The sequence below is a fragment of the Notamacropus eugenii genome, chromosome 2, assembly GCF_028372415.1.
Source record: "Notamacropus eugenii isolate mMacEug1 chromosome 2, mMacEug1.pri_v2, whole genome shotgun sequence".
Lineage (NCBI taxonomy): Eukaryota > Metazoa > Chordata > Mammalia > Diprotodontia > Macropodidae > Notamacropus > Notamacropus eugenii.
In genome coordinates this window covers 465288999-465307028 of record NC_092873.1, presented here as the reverse complement: position 1 = coordinate 465307028, position 18030 = coordinate 465288999, and the positions used below count along the sequence as shown (strand labels likewise).

Sequence of the window (18030 nt, the reverse complement as noted above, 5' to 3'; positions counted from 1 at the left end):
TACACCACACTGCTACCTTATACTGAGTTTACATCCATGAAAATCCCCAGACCTTTTTCATACAAACTGTTACCCATCATGCTTCTGCCCTCCCACACTTATGAAGTTGATTTACATAGTAGGGGCTTAATAAATACTTGTTGGATATATTAGCCTAATGAAGCCTTGCACTGAATAATGCAATGAAAAGAGAAGAGAGGATTGCGTGTCAGGAGATCTCAGTTCTAGTCTGGAGTAGACAACACCAGGGCTGGAGTTGGGAGGTGGTACAACGGAGCCATAAGGGATTCTTATCATTAAGGAGTCCTTATTTATGCTGCAATTTGCCATGCCAAACGAGGCTTTGGGGATTATCAAATGAAAAAAAAAATCTGGGCATCTGTCCCTCTTTGTCATGTCAACTTGGTCCTAATAGTGATGCCATCACTAGCTGGTTGGGTCATTTTGGGTAAGCCAGTGAATCTTTACATAGCCCTAGTTTTCTCATTGGTTAAATAGGATAACAGCACCTGTCCTATCTACTTTACAGGACTATTGTGGAGAAAAAATGCAATAATGTATGGTAAATCACTTCGAAAAGTTAAAACAGGCATTATTATTTAAATGACAGCTAGCCTGTATGTGGCTTTCTTTTCTGCCATGATATGATTTTTAGAGAGATTAAATGGTAAAGGACTCAGCAGTTTACTCCATAAATTCAAAGGGTTTGGCTATACCCTTTTAAAGGTTTCTCTAAGGTTTTTTAAAGGAATTATAGGATTTAGAGTTGTAAGAGACCTTAGAGATGATCTAGTCCAACCCCTTCAACTTAAAAGTGATATTTATACTATAAAGACTATGATCTCCAGGATGTGGGTGTTCCAACCAGGGGTGCAGCTCACAATCCATCCAAGTCTTTTCAATCAGGTCCCATAGAAAATTTCTGCAGAGGGGATTCACACAAAGTACTAGGAGAAATTGCTATCCTTAGTACCCCTTAGAACTTACATTTCTTATCCCCCACTCCTGGGACACAGCTGACCTGCAATATATCTATCTGATGACGTCTTTGATCATTCTTTTTGCTTGTAACTCTTGGTTGGTAATGTGCTACAATCATCTACATCAACCCTACCAAGCATCTCCACTGCTTGTTGTGTAACTTGCAGGTCTGATTCTTGCCATAGAATACTGGTGTGAAATACTTGTTTTTTTGTTTTGGTTGTTGCCCTTATTTAAGGCATTTACCTGAAGAGGTCTTGGGAGATAGCCTTAGCTCCTTTATCTATGAAACAAGAGGACTGGACTACATAGCTCCAGGTCTTCTGCAGTTCTAATATTTTGTGATTTTATGATTCTAGATCCAGGGTTTAGAAGGCTGAAGTTGGTGAGAAACTAGACACACTCTACATATACACGGAATATGTATTTTATTTGACAAGCCATTTGGATTGTGACTCTAAAAACTATTAAAAGTATCACAAGTCCACAAAAAATTTCTGACTCTTGAAATAGTGGGAAATGCAAAGAAATAAGCCTCAGGAAAGAGTTTGGATGATCAACTGAGATATTTTGTTTTGTCCCCATTTGATACTTTATATAATCTCTTTCAATTCCATATGTATAAAGGTTCACAGAATTGGAAGAAACCTTAAAGATGACCTTAAAGGTAGGTAATTTCTCTGTCTCTCTCATTTTCCTGATGAGTTTATTGAGATAAAATGTGGTTAAGTACCAAGCCCAAAGCCACACAGCTAGTAAGTAGTAGACCTAGGATTTGAACCCAGGGCCTTTACTGCAAATCTAGAACTTAAAGAAAGTAAAACTCGGTGAGGCTGCAGAAGGGAAGTTTTAGGATGAGAATAACAACCTTCTTGAGAGGTGTCAATCAGAATAATGTACCTGGGCCACAGGACTGCTTGGGAAGAACAATGAAAGTTTGGCTAATAAAGCTTTGACTGCATTTCTTTCAAAGTATAATTCAGTTTTTAAAAATGGAGACTAAAGGAGAAGATTTCTACACTAAAAAGCTAGTAATACTTAGCAAAAATTAGACATTTTGGGTTATTAGACTGAAAGGTTTATTACATATATGTATTAAAAAAAATCAACAGTGATATTTTGATGGTATATCTTCAGTAAGAAGGGAAATTCTATTAAGTACCTTTGTTGGGAAATGGAAAAAGATGGTCAGCTATGGTTTTACGTGTAGACACTAGTATTAGGGCACTTAGGACAACTTTATGGTTTTTTTTTGGACAACATTTTAAAGTAGAGTACTGAACTGAGAATTATATCAGAATGAAAAAAGTGCAAAGTGATAAAGGTTAAAGAGTAAGGATGCAAATGATAACCTCAACTTTTTAGTTACATCACTCAGATGATTTATTCTTCTAACCCAAAGATTGTTCTAACATCACAGAAACTTATTGAAGTACTACAAATTTTACAGTGCTCTGTTGCATTAGAAATATCAAACAAGAAAGATCTGGAATTGGACATCTGAGCCAATAAAAACTCAAGACAAACTCAAAAAAACTTTCCTCCCTTCCCCCAAATAACAGTGCTATCTGAAAGGTGATTTTTTAACATTTTTTTGGTTCTTATAGTAGAACCAGAAATAATTGCTTCAAAATACTTCCTATTGTATTTTTCAAAAGGATTCTTTTGAATTGTTAGTAATATACCCAGAATTCACAGCTGAACTCACACTGAAACATTCCCTCTTTCAAATCAGTTTGTTCTTAAGGTTTAGAGCTGAAAGGGGCATGAACAATCCTCTAATCCAATCCCCTCATTTTATATAAGAAACTGAGCCCTAAGAGGTAAAGAGACTTGTTCCAAGTCACAAAGATTATTAGGGTCAGAAGCTGAGTCTACATTTCTTGACTTCAGGCATTGTAATCTCTAGGCCAAACTACTGGAAAATCCGATTAAGTAGTATGGAAACATTAGCTCATCATGTACTCAGAAGGTTCTTGGATGACTACCTGAGTTTCTGCCTCAAAATATATTCTTTGCTTGGAAGTAGCTCCTTCACTTTTGGCAAGGAAACTCAAACAACCCTAATCTAAAATGCTGAAGGTAGGAGCACAGTTACTTCTATAATAACTCAAGAAGAGTTAAAGGGGAGTCAAAACCAGATTATAATGGATAATGTCAACACAACCCTTATGATAACAAAGAAATAATTCACAGGCTGCTGTGTATGATAATAATATTAACTGCTTCTTGAAAACAGTTTCCTGTATTCAAATCTTGGTAACTTAATGCAAGAGTTAAATATTTTGAAGTTGGCTTTATAATGCACTTGATATTTCTAAGCTGATGGTTATATTCAATTAATGATCCTAAAGTTGTAAAAATGAACTAAAAAAAATCTTAAAATGAACTAAATAAAAATTAAATGCTATCTTGCATTTAAATCCCATTGACTTTGTTTTGTTGTGAGAGAACAGGAAACTAAAAAAGAACCTGGCTAATATATATATCAAGATGAAACTACCAAATGTTGACAAAAGACAACAGTGTTTTGCACAGAGCAGATGCTCAATAAATGCTTGCAGAACCAGGTGAACAGAGGTCAGTGGGCCCAAGCAGCTGCTCTTTAAGCCTGCATAGAACAAAACCTTTACTAAATTTGCTCTGTTACTAATATGCACAAAATAACATTAATTTTAAAAGGGCATGCAACAATTTTTATACTTTGGGTACAACAAGAAGAGGAGGATTCTTACATAGACAAGGATACACAGTGGAATAAAGCCAAAGTGAGCTGTAATGTAGCTTGAATGCTGTGAAAGGAGCTCCAAAGTAATGACACAGTTCTTTAGGAATGTCAGTGAAACTTCAGGAGACTCTAACATGCATGACAGATTTTTAAACAATTAAAAAAATTGAATACTGGTGAAAGATGCTGGTCAATATCCTAGAAGATCTAAGTCTTCAAGTAAGCTTGAGAGCAACCCAATAGGAGAGGGACTACTCAACATGCCTGATTTCTGCCAGGGAAGCACTCCCTGGGGTATCAGTTAATGGAGAGCTTCAACACCAACCAAAGTTGTGAGACACTACCTGCTACTATTTGGATGATAATGATTATAAACCTCAACCTAGCTTCCTACTGAATGAGCTACTTGATCTGTACAACAATAACTTTCAAAAGAATTTCCTGGATTAGGTTGAGCCAGGATAAAAAGGCAAACAGAGCCCAGGATGGACACAGACATACTGCTTAAAAAGCATCCACAAGCTTTTACAACAATGGAGGTTACCTTGGTATCCACTCCACCCTCAAAAGAACCAGGTAATTGTGCACTATTTCACACTAGACCTTAAAAAGACTCTTACTTAACATAATGCTGAAATCCTTCTGACATAAGCATTCTATATGGAGGGAAAGGGTTGGGTCCTGAGAAGATCCCTCTCCCTTCTCCCCCCAAGTTGGTTAGGAGAAGAATACTGGCTTAACTGGTGCTTTGTTCATCATCAACATCTCTTCCTCTGAGAGAATTTGCTGGATTCTATTATAAAAATACAAGGTTTAGAGGTTTTCATAAAACAAGTTGATTTTTTTATGCCTTTCATATCCCTCAAAGAATGCAAACAAATTTTTCCTTATTATTTTTGACTATTACCTCCTCTTTCCTTCTCAAATTGTCTGTCAAACAAGGAGTATACTTGGAATGTCTACTTAGTCCAGTTGTGTTAGTGCCAGTGACCATTTGGTTACCCCCAAATAAGGTATTTCATGAACAGATGCCCTCATTTGCTGTATAAAATGGTCACTTTTTGCTTATATATCTACATTTTAAAGAGCAGCCACATTTAATATTGTGAAAGATGATCTGCTTCCTTTTCCCGCCCTCTTGAGCAGTGATAAGCATCAGAGCATGTTCAAAAGAACTAGATCACATTATGCACTGCACATCAGTTCATCTATTCTCCCCAATGTATGCAGATAGAATGAATTGCCAAGGCTTTGAACCACCAGTCAACATCTTTCAGTGTCCTATTTCTCATTGGCCAATGCATACCAAAGAAGAGTGGCAGAGAAGGGTTATTATTGCAGTTTTCTTTCATTATTGAAGCTCTGGGCTAGTAAAGGCTGCAGTTTCCCAGCTGTGGAGTTAAGCTTTCCCAGCTGTGTGTTGCTGCAGTATTAAAGAGACAGCTTTACAGCCTGTCACCTCCTCAGGCAGACAGCCCTCCTGGTCTCGTAGGGTGGGGTCAGCTCCACACTTCAGCAGCAGTTCCACAATGTCTAAGAACTCACAGGCAGAGGCTAAGGAGAAAAAAAGGTTAGTATGATATGAATGGAAAATATAATACCTCATTAGCAGTGATAATCAAAAAACCATAATATATTACAAACAATGCTTAATATTACAATGCTGAAAGATTAGAGTGTCATAGTTCTGATAGTAAGTTTGAATACTTGAGAGTTACAAAAATTTAGTTTGTTCACTACCTTGAGAGGGATATAAAAATATCTGGAACATTTCAGAGAATTATAGTCACTCAGTTGTAAGGGACCTCAGAAGTCATTTATTCTGACCTGTATTCAAACAGGAATGAGAAAGATACTGAATTGTGAACATGTGGATTTTAACTTAGTGGTTAAAGATATGTAAAAACTTTACTTCAGGGATTCACTTTGTGGCCTGCCTATGACTTATCTAGTATGTCATCCATCAGAGATATAGTATAATTTCAGGGAATGCCTACTATGTGTCAACCTTATTAAAATTCTGTCTGTGTTTAAAGAGGGAATTGTGTTTATAGAAAGAGGAAAAGCAGTAAATTGCAGCGATGAGATAAAGAAAATGAACAGAAGTCAAGATTCTTTAGCCTAGTATTTTGACAAGATGAAGAATCCACATATGGGATTACTCTACTAGAAAATGGTAAAGTGGTGAGTGAGGGAAGCATTTGAAAGGTAATTCCTAGAATCTTTCTTAAAGAATCATCCAATTGGCCTCTACAATATATTGCTTTTCACTGTTACATAATTTTTCATCTGTTTATGTCTTATTTTTCTATTTAGACTATAAGATCCTTGAAGGCACAGGCCATGTCTTATGGCTTTTTGTGTGCCCCACAATACTTAGCATAGTCTTGGGCATTTAGCAGGCAATCGTTAAACAATGATTGACTTGTATCTGCATCTTCAGTTAAACATAGGGTACAAACTATTTTTAGATGTGACTTATGAACTTCCCACTTTCTCAAAACAGATACAGAAAAAGGGCAAGGTGAAGATAGGAGAAATGTGTTAAGAGGGAAAATGGGTTGAATTCTGTATGAAATTAATGAGGAAATGTGTTGGTGCTCACACTGTGCTGGGAAATCCAAAAATGGTCATCAGCCCATCTCGGAAAAGCTTGAAAAAGTCTCTAGGGATTAGAACAGCTGCTGAATTTATGGTACCCTGGGAACCTCTATTTGTCAAGTGCCAGAGAGGCAGCCCTGACACCGGCACAGGTGAAGATGAATTTTCATTCAGCACAGTTCCCCTTCTGACTCCATTAATCCTCAGGGTTTTGATGATGAATTTCTTTCTTTCTTTTTTAAAATTTTTATTTATTTTCACTCTAATGTCTCCTCCCACTGCCCTGCAACAGCATGGAAGGAACAGAACAGATGGTGCTTTACAGGGAAGATAGAGAGCCCATGAGGATACAAAGCCAGCCCACTCTGAAATCACATGACTACATGTGCAAGGAAAAGCCTTGATTTCCTCTGGGAGACATAGAGGCAATGATGTTAGTATTCCCGATGGAGAGATGGGAGGGGGGAAAGACTAACAGGCCATTTATGACTAAGACCACATTTATACCGATCAACTTTTCAATGAGGACCATATTTAATCATAAAATAACAGAAGCACCAATTCCTGAAGGTCAGTGAATACTAAAGCACAATGGAGGCAAACAGGTGCTGTAGTATGTTGCTATCCAATGTCCATGTGGTATGAACTGGTAAGGAAACAGGACAGTAGAATACTGGCCTCTATTTAACCCTTCTATTGGCTCTGACCCCAGCTGTAATCGGAAGGGGCTAGTATTTACAACCCATCTAAGGATGGAGTTTGACACCTGCTGTAATCACAAAAACTGTCATCACAAGGACAGCTGTCAGGCCAAACTGTAATTAATAAAAAAAGAATGGTTAGATCCTGAAGAAACCTCTAACATCTCGCTGTTCTCACTCAGTGGACTGAACCATATTCATAGTTATAATGAAGTTCCTAAAATAGTTAAGTATACTGAAATAAAATTAAATCAGTAAATATATACTGAATAGCTAAAAAAGGGCCTGGGGTAGGTACAGTAAAGATTGATATTAACCTAGTAAATTAAAGGATATTTTGTTTTAGTTTAACTTGATGGAAAAATGAATTACTTTTAAAGTAGTCATATAATTTTGGTAATTTTATGAGGCATTACAAAAATGAATACTTTCACTTTTTAAAAAGTTCACTTTAAAGTGTTTGCTATGCTACCAACCATTCAACAAATGATGTTGTTTTAGGTGTCTACCTATCTGGTTATTAGTGTTCTCACATTTGTTTTCTTTACAATGATTAATAAAACTACTTTGAAAGACAAGAACCGAGGCTGTATCTATCAATGAATCATTTGGGGCATAAGAGTATTGAAATGGAATAATTTTGTAGCATGATAACACCTTCACTGCACAGGAAATAGAATGCAAAGAAGTACACGAGTGTGGAGATATAGGTATAACACACACACACACACACACACACACACACACACACACACACACACGCACGCACATATCAACAGGCTTGAAAAATGGCCATTACTTGGCCAAGGTGATAAATGAGTAGCAAAGAATTTGGGTTTGCATTTAATTTTACTATTGTACCTATGTACCACCCAGAGGAAGAATGTAATGTTTAAAAATTGGTGAGATGGTGAGTTTTTTTATATTACTTATAAGATTATCTACTATGGGGATTATCTATGGCAAATATTTAATCCTGAGCTGACTTCCCCTTACAACCCAGCAGGTTCCAGAGTTGCTTTCCCTCATTGTCCAGCTGGTGTATGCCCAGGGAATTCAAACTAATTTTAATATCCATCCAAACAAAACATAATTAAGAAGGCTGGTCATATGTGTAAAAATCGTATAATGCATTTCAAAGTCAAACAGAAATGACATCTGAATCATCCATTGTTTTGAATTATCCCTACCACTGCTCCCTTCCATTAATATAGGCTTTATATATATGCATAAATTGTAGGACCCCACCCTAAATTGAGATGTTTTTGGAAAGGAAAATACCAAACACATAGACATGCACTGAAAAATTCCATGAAAATGGCCCTACAACATGACAGAATGTATTTATATTTCTTTCACTTCAAATAAACATTTTGTATTCATTCTTATCACCATCATTTTTCATCTGTCACTACTGTTACTTTCTTCTTAAGAATAGCTAGTATTTGTATAGTACTTTTAAGTTTTCAAAGTGCTTTATGTATATTTATCTTAATTAATCTTCATAAACCACTATTGGGTAGGTTATGTTATTATCTCCATTTTACAGATAAGGACACTGAGGCTTTGAGGGTAAGTGACTTGGCCGGAGTCACGCGGCTTAAGTAAGAGCGAGGCAGGACGTGCACTTAGGTCTTTCTGACTCCGTCCATTACTCAATATACATTTGGCATCCAGCCAAACAAAACTTTTTTATGAGCCAGAGTTAGTGGAAAAAGTGCTGCCTGTATTCAGATATGCTACCTGATCCCATATTCGTGTCTGAAGTGCGGTGACACACCTCTAGAGTTGCAAACTATCTTCTCACAAGGCCCATGTAATCTGGGCAGGAAGCAGGAGGTGAATAGCTAGGGCATAAAGATGTTCTCACCTGGAGCAGTGAGCGTAGGGACACATCTAAAGCATGTCTGTAAGTCCAAAAACTGAGCCTCTTCCTCTAGACTTCCCTATTTTTGATGAGGACACCACCCTGGGTAATTTTTTGACTCCTTTTTCTTCTCCCTCATATTCAATCAATTGCCAAGTTTCACTGAGTTTCCCAGTATATCTCTTCCTCCCACCAACATGGCCACTCACCTTAGATGAGGTCCTCATTTACCTTTGTAATAATGATGATAATAATAATAGCGACAGTTAGCACTTAGAGTACCTCCCATGTAGTAGACACTGTGCTAAGCAAGATACTTGCAAACATCTCATACGAGCCTTGCAATAACTCCAGAAGGTAGGTGCTATACAATTAGCTCCCCTAACAGAGGGGAAGTGATTTGTCCAAGGTCACACAGCTAGTAAGTGTATGAGGCTGTATGTGAACTGTCTTCCTGATTACAAGCCCAGCATTCTATCCATTGTACTGTCTAGAGACTTCAATTTGTCTGAACTATTTTTAAAACCTAATTAGCTTCCTCATTTATAGTTTTTGTACTCTCCAATTCATCCTCCACTCAGTTGCCAAAAGAATTTTCCTCAGGTGAACATCTGTCCATGTCACCCTACTGTTCAATAAACTTCCATGGTTCTCTCTTCCCTACAGGATCAAATACAAAGCCCTGTGCTTCACATCTGAAGCTCTTTCATACCTGGCCTTTGCTTACCTTTCCAGGCTTCTTTCCATTCTGCTCCATTCTGTGCACTTGGGGGACCCTGTGACACTGGCATTCTTGTTCTTCCTCACCTTCTATCAAAAGCTTTTCCCCATTGCTTGGCTGCTAATACCTTTTCCTCTGAAATAACCTTTCATCTACTCCATTTTTATCTTGCCCTTACCTATTTACATAGTTTTTCCCATTAAAATGGAGGCACCTTGAGGGAAAGGAATGCTTTTCCCTTTCTTTATATGTTCCAAACTTGGCACACTATCTGGCATGGAATAAGTGTTTTAAAACGGCTTGTTAACTGACTATAAAACAGTTAAAATAGTGTTCCTAAGGAAAGTATGACTGATCATCATGGTAGGACCCTACTCAAAATTTTTTATTGTGTTTCTACTATCTCTAAGATAAAATGCAAATTCCTGAGGTCAGACATTCAAAGGCTTCCCAAATCTGGTTCCCATTTCCCTTTCCAGCTTTATTATCCCTAACATTTCAGCCGAAGTGAGCCATGAGCTTGTTCTTGAACTTGGCATATCAGGTTCTGCCTTCACTCACTGCACCCAGAGTACATTCTGTGCCTAGAAGATGCTCCCTCAATGTCTATCTGCCTTCACAGATCCCCTTCCATCTCCTTAAATCATTTTGTACTCACTTATCTCTACACCTATTATATCCTCCGTGGAGTGTTAATTAGCTCCTTGAAGGTAAAGGCTACCTCATTTTTGTCTCTGTGCCCCCAGGGTCTGGCATGGAGAAAGCACTTAATCAATTATTTGTTTTTTGGTTTTATGTCTTATTTTATTTTTTAATAATTTATTTAAAGTTTTCAACATTTATTTCCATGAGATTGAGTTTTAAATTTTCTTCCCCTCCTTCTCTTCCCCTCTCCCCAAGAAGGCATACAATCTAACATAGGCTCTACATATACATTCATATTAAACATATTTTCACATCAGTCATGATTAATGCTTTTTTTTTTTTTTTTTACTGAATTTATATTCTCGGCATGTAGCACAGTGCCTTTAACATACAGAAGTCACTTAAGAAACATCTGAGATGCTCAAAAAATATCTGAATTGAATTGGCAGGGGTTTTTTTCCCCTTGTAAGTGCTTTCTTATATTCCCTGGGTGAAAATCAGGTAGTAAGCAAAAGCATCCCCTGTCCTCTAGCAGGTGAAACTTTCTAAGAACTGTAATGATAAAATACGTATCCCTGAATTTAGGATTTGGAGGCATCATTAACCCAGAAGAAGAGTTTCTCTTTTTCTTCCTTTCTGATGCTCTGAAGTTATTAGATTTATGTCTTATTACCCTGAAAACACCTGGCAATCAGCACCACTGGAAACCAGGGCTTTTTTTCTTCCCAGGGCTTGTGATCTTTCTCCTTTCCTGTATCTCTGCTATGTGGCTATTGGGGTTGGTGGTAGGATTCTATGTATGAATAAAAGGCTGTCTTGCAGGTTAGAAGTTCTCAGAATCCTCTCTGGGCTTTGCTGGCTGGCTACAGGTTCAGGCACTATCAGACAGAACATAAGGTTCTCAGCTTCAGAATCTGAACAGAAATGACAGAATGAAATCCAACCTAATGGGAAAAAAGGGTGCAAGAACAATGTGATGGGAAGGATACGCCAATGGAATATCATGCCTTTGTATTTTCTAAACTATGAGTTTTGGTGAAATATTGTGGTTAGGCTATATTAAAATTAGCTGTCATTTGGAATTTTTATCCTTAATATATTTCTTATTTAATAGCGATAGAAGGAAGTTAATGCTAGTGCCTTCCCTCAGAGGTGATTCTCCTGTTTATCTTATTTTTACATTGTTTTTTACATGCTGTCTCCCCTCCTAGATTATAAGCTCTTTGAGGGCAGGGACTATTTATTTGTATCCCCAGTGCTTAGCCCAGTCCCTGGCACATAGTAGGTGCTTAATAAATGTTTTCTGATTTGGCAACAGGGTAGGTGATCATTTTTGTGCATGCTCAGAAGTCAGGTTAGGGTAGACAATAGCCAGCAGTGGGGTGTCTTCAGCAGAAATGTCATCCCCACATGCTTCCCTGCTGGTCCTCCTTCTCTTCCCCCTGGAGACAGCACACACTCTGCAGAGGAGTAAACACTTTGGGATGTGCATATAGGGAAGGAATATGAGAACCATATTCTTTTCTCTCTCCAAATAAACCTCTGGAGGGACTTCCTTGTAAGGTTTATAGGAGTCTGCTTTTTAAACTTGAGGTAGGACAGCTGGACCCAATGACTCATTTTCCTCCACTCAAGTCTTATCCCAATGCCTCACGGCTTTGTGGTAACCCAGGTTTTAAAAAACAATGTCCTTCAAAATTGGATAGGCTTTATTTATGATCTGGGGAGACTCAATATGTCTGTCATTGGAGGACCAGCCCAGCTAAATTCAGAGAAGCTCATCACCAGAAGGGTAGCCACTACTAAGTGGTGAATTTGTTGGCTTTATCTATTCATGAAGATCATTTCTTAAGGCATGAAAGGGAATGGATATAACATTGGTGGAGGGAGTAACCACCCTGATGAAAGCAAGTATCCTTACAATAGTGAAATATATGATAATCTGTACATGCTGGTTCATCTCTCAGAAGTTTGAAGAGTATTTAATGACATTTAAATTTGGTTTTTCATATCATGTATTGGCTGAGGTACATAGATGGGATAAGTCAGGGCAGTGGACAAAGGAAGGGCATTTGGGGACCTTGTGATGGTTGCAGACGAATGGCAATACAGACTGGCATGCTTCTAATGGGAGTCTCTTTACCTGGACTTGGTAATTTTTAGTCCAGAGGCTTTAATATTGGTGGTCATGCAATCGTTCCTTGTCACACCTAAATGGAATCTTCTACTAGCAGCACACAGAGCTAAAACACAAAAACTATGCTATAGAAACATCCTTCCCCCACGTTCTCTAACTATAAAGGTGAAGGAGGACTTCAGGAGCCCCCACATCTACTGCTCAGAGTTCTAAGCTTTACTGGAACATCTAGGAAACCCTTGATTTCATTCCTGCTATTTATTTAAGAAAATTACAGGAGCTGAGGATTTATTGCGAGTCTAAGAAACTCCTGTAAAGACAACATTTCCCCATCCATCTCCACATTTCCTAAGCTCTACAGCTTAGGTGCAAGAACTAGACATACTGCTATTTTTCCATGGTTCAGCACTGGATTTTCTGTGATCCACTCTAATGGAGAAGTGCATTTTGGGTCAAAACCTCTTTTCTAGCATCTTCTGGGATTTAGGAATTTTTCTGCTAAACACTAATTCTACTGGTTATTTTAAACTATTTTAGATTGAAGTGTTCCTATTCCTTGCCAGTGAGGCCTATAAATTATTGGTTTCAATTTACATCTATATAAACTGAGAAAAAAATCCTAACCAGGATTTGGGAGGAGGGGAGTTAAAAATAACATATGTGAAATCCTCTGAAAGTAAAAATGCTATGTTAGCATTACTATGTCACTGTTATTGGTTTATCTTAATTATTCAGTGTTTTCCCAAAATTTTAAAGTGGGTTCAGTTAAATAAGAGAGATGATCACTGTTGCCATGTTAAATCAGTTAGTTGTTTGTTTTAGTTTTAAAGGCATGAAATCTAAAACTGTAACAATTATATTTTATCATATAAAGCATAAAAAATAATAAGGCAGTTTAGAGAAACCTATAGTCATGTTTATTTACTTCAGAGGAACATCTAAAATTCAAACAACACTAATAAACTGGTTCATGGTGATTAGTTAAATATGAATTAGACTTAAGAAGAAAGGCATGAGTATGGAAGCTCAGTTTTGGAATCAGGAAGACCTGGGTTCTTCTGCCTCTAGGATATACCAGCTACGTAACAACCTGTCAGTTTCCCAGGCAAATATCTAATAAGATTATAATTTACTGGTCTACATTGGTGGAAGGTTTTCCATACCAGAGCTATTTGCAGGGATGAAATCACAAACAAGGATCCCCTAGTCTACCCCCACCTGCATTTTCCCCCAGAAAGTATGAGAAGTTACTCTTATTTTAAGCCTAGGGTAAAATAATGTCTAAGATGAAAAGGAATATTTTTACTATCACTCCCTCAGAAAGGCCATGCTTTCTTATGTATTTGACATTTCTTGTTCTTTCCCCTCTAAGATTTGAAAAATGTATCCATTAATGTGGCCATGCAAATATCTCTTTTCTAGCCTAGGTCTAATTCCATAGTCAAAGGAGAGAATATCTAGCATAGGGGAGGGACCTGTGAGTTCACTGGCACAGAGATTTCTGAGTAAGGGAATCCTGAGCACCTTTTTGGCAATTTATAATCTTGGACAGTTCCCTAGAGCACTGATGGGCTAAGCAATCTTTTCACAATAACATAGTTAGCACATGTAAGTGACAGCCCTTGAACACAGGTCTCCCTGGCTCTAAGGCCAGCTCTCTAGTCACTATGCTATCTTGTCTCTCCAAAGACACAGAACAGTATCAATTACAGTTCCATAATATTTATCAATAGCTTACCATAATGTAGGGCTGTCTGGCCTTCATTATCCTATAAAGAAAGGAAAAACACATTTTAAAATTCCAAGCAAGTGATAGGTTGCTCAGTCATTCATTTTTCAGTCATGTCCACCTCTTCATGACTCCTTTTGGGGTTTTCTTGACAAAGATACTGAAATGGTTTGCTATTTCCTTCTCCAGCTCATTTTACAGATGAGGAAACTGAGACAAATAGGACTAAGCGACTTGTCCAGGGTCACACAGCTAGTAAGTGTCTAAGGCCATATCTGAACTCAGGAAAATGAGTAAAATGTTAAAAAAAAAATCTCACAGCAAGTCCAGTGATAAATAACATTTCAGCCAGTCTTTCCCCCCTATTGTTGGTTGGTTAAAATGGCATGCAAAATCTTACTTATTAGCCAAAATGTCTGCTCTCAGAGTTTTAGGAGCATGGTGGGGCAATGAGAAGTCCCAACAAGTGTGCTGGTATGCTGGTGTGCTCCCATATTAGATAAGATGAGACGGGCACAGGGAACATTCTTTGCAATGACAGAACGCCAAAATGCTGAAGAGGCAGATTGCCAGATAAATGCTTTCAAACACTTTCACAGCATGTGCCTGACTGTTATACAGACCTCCAAGCTTAAAACTCCTACCCTTGCTTTCCATTTCCATCCTAGCCCTTGGATTCGGCATTTCATGAGAAACGCTGATTCATGATCCAGCTGACCTGTGATTTATGGATGCATTTTTTTTCTCCAGGAGGAGTTTTGCTTTCAGATCCAATTATATCTCTAACCATGGAAAATCCAACCTGTTGTGGAAAGACTAACAAATGGGTCCTTTTACTGTTTAGCTGTTAGTGAATTGCCTAGCACATGTGAGTAAGAAACTACAAAGACCAAGTATATACGTTCCAAAATTCACAACCATATAGCATCACTGGAAGGACAACGGCATTGAAAAGATGGGTTTTTCTGTTATGGAGTCATGCTAAAAAAAAAGATGGGCCTTTGTAAAATTCAGGGAGAAATTTAGGGTCATTAAAAACACTGAAGCTGTGCTCCTGTAAGTCTGAGCCTTTAGATTAAATAGAAGCCAATATGTATGACAACTATGAAACTCTGGCCAAAACAAAAAATCACAGAATTTTAGAACTGGAAAGATCTCAGCAGTCATCAACCCATACTCTGAAAGGGACCCTTATTATAACAAGCGGGGGAAATTCCCATCCAACAAATGGTATCCAGCCTCTGTTAAAAGATATACAATGAGAGAACTCATTAACTCTTTCAAAGGAAGCCTATTTAACTTTTAGACAGTTCCAATTTTTGTCAAAGGAATATCTTAAGAGGTAAGAAAAAGAGCAACCAAATGTATATGTTGGAACAAAAGATTAACAACCTTAAGGGTAATAATGAAAAAAAAGTGGGACAGAAGTGGAAGTGGGGGATGTCTCTCAGCCTCTACCAGATCTCAAATTAAACTACAAAGTAACAAAACTTTAAAACAATCTGGGACTACTTAAAAAGGTAAGAAGCTGATCGGGGATAGATCAGGTGTATGGCAACACAGAGAAACACAGTGGCAGCACAGTCTTTGATAAACCCACAGACCAATTACTAGAGGACTCACTATTTGACAAAAACTGCTAGGAAAACTGGACAGTAGTCAACTGCAGAAGTTGAGTTTGGACCAACATCTCCTACATTTACTAACCACAACCACAGTAATAATAATGCCTAGCATTTGATAAAGTGCATTAAGGCTTTGCTGCAAATCACTTTACAAATACTATCTCATTTTATCTTGACCACAACTTCAGGAGGTAAGTGCTATTATTACCTCCTTTTCATTTTTTTTTAGAGATAAGAAACTGAGGCAAATAAAATTAAGTGACTTGCCCAGGGTCACACAGTTAGCATCTGAGGCTGAATCTGAATTCAGGTCTTCCTGACTCTAAGTCCAGAGCACTATATCCATGGTACCACATAGTTTTCACAAGATAAGTTCCAAATGGATATATGAAACCTAGATATAAAAATGCCACATCATAAAGAAATTAGAGAAGTAAGGAGGACATTACCTTTTAGACCTATCAATAGTGGGGGAGTTCATGAAGAAACAAGTGACAGAGAGGATCACCCAAGATTAAATTTAAAATTTTGACTAAATAAAATTTAAAAGTACTTGTACAAACTTCTTCAAATGAGAAGGCAAGTAGGAAAAAATTTTTGCAGGAAGTTTCTCTGATGAAAGTCTCACATCCAAGATATATAAGGAATTGATTCATGGCTATAAAACTGAGAAATTCCACAACAAATAAACTGTTAATGGATATGAGCAGGTAATTTTAAAAGGAAGAAATCTAAGCTACCAACAAAGCATATGAAATAATGCTCTAAATCAGCAATAATTAGAAAAATGTAAATTAAAGGAACTTTAAAGTTCTACCTCACACCTTGGCAAAGGTTTGAAAAAAGAAGATGTCAAATACTGAAGGGGCTGCAGGAAAATAGTCACCCCAGCGACTGCTGGTGGGAACGTGAGCTGGCACAGCCACTCCGGAAAGCAAAGCTTACGTCCCCAAACTTACTAAAACTGGGTCTGTATTTTTCGACCTAGCTATACCACTACTAGGTTGTTATGTCAAAGAGACAAAAGGAAGAGGAAAAAGACCTCTGTGTATGGAAATATTTATAGCAGCTCTTTTTATATTAATACAAAATTGGGAACCGAGGGACTGTCCTCCTCTTGGTGAATGGCTAAAAAAGTTATGGTATATGAATGTGATAGAATACTACTGTATCATAAGAAATGATATTCCAAGAAATCTGGAAAAATTTGTGTGAAATGATGCAGTCAAGTGAGAAAAACTAGAACAACCTGTAACATGAAAATATTATAAAAAAAAAACTTCAAAAGCCTTTAGAACTCATCAATGGAAAGATAAACCATGAGCCTAGAGGACTAAAGATGAAATATGTCACTCACCTCTTGCTAGAAAGATGATGCATTTAAAATGCAGATGACAGAGAGAGAGAGATGCACATTTTCAGGAGTGGGAATTGGTTTTGCTGGACTAAGCATGTTCATGATTAGAGATTTGTCTACCAGTCTACCTTTGTTCAATGGGGAGTTGACAAGAGAGGCAGATTACAAATGCATGTAAACATAAAGAATTTTCAAAAAGTCTAAATATTTCTTTGCAACATCCACTAACTATTCCTGATTTTACCTTCTTGAGCCAAACAGGACAAGTCTAAGCCCCTTCCACACGACAGTCCTTCAAACACTTGAAAAGTTAGCCTCTATCTAGTCTCTTCTCCTGCCCCCACTTTCTATTCTCCAGCTGAAACTAAACATTCTTTGATTCCTTTATATGATACTCATAAGACTCAAGGTCTGTCACCATTTTGATTATCTTCTTCTGGGCACTCTCCAGCTTATTAATGTGCTTAAACACTACCCCTCAGAACTGAATACCACACTTCAAACGTGGTTTCAATGTAGCTTAAGACCACACTAACTTTTTTGGCTGCCATATCACACTGAATGAAGGAATGAAAAAACATTTATTAAATGATTACTATATGCCAATCACTGTGCTAAATGTTGGGGATATAAATAAAAAAGTAAGACAGTCCTTGCTCTACATTTAATGGAGAGAAAACAATATGGTAAGCTTCAGGCACAATCAGATGGAAAGGCCCTTGGTTCTTAGGGTGCCTCAGGAAAATAGATGGTAATACATCTCCTTCCATGACATTTTCATTCATTAAACAATTATCTGTTTATGATACCATTTGGCAGTGCCAGGAGCTTTGGTAGTGAGTGTTCCCTTCTAGTTCTTCAGTACCCGTTGCCGTTATTGTTTGTCCTTTGTTCTTGAAGAGGACCATGACATCAGGGAGGTGAGGCCATGACATGCA

General features: G+C 37.6%; 1 protein-coding gene across 4 annotated transcripts in view; it reads right to left on the bottom strand.

The window, feature by feature from the left end:
- Positions 1–18030, bottom strand: part of ACBD6 (acyl-CoA binding domain containing 6) — a 231736-nt gene that overhangs the window by 12975 nt on the left and 200731 nt on the right. For 3 of the 4 annotated variants that reach the window (XM_072648485.1, XM_072648488.1, XM_072648489.1), the window contains 2 exons: positions 14120–14150; positions 2244–5263 (listed from right to left, as the gene is read on the bottom strand). In XM_072648485.1, coding sequence (XP_072504586.1) covers positions 5109–5263; positions 14120–14150 — 186 coding nt within the window. In that variant the 3' untranslated portion in view covers positions 2244–5108. Of the gene's footprint in view, positions 1–2243; positions 5264–14119; positions 14151–18030 lie in introns of those variants that run through there. The other variant, XM_072648487.1, reaches the window with a different exon arrangement.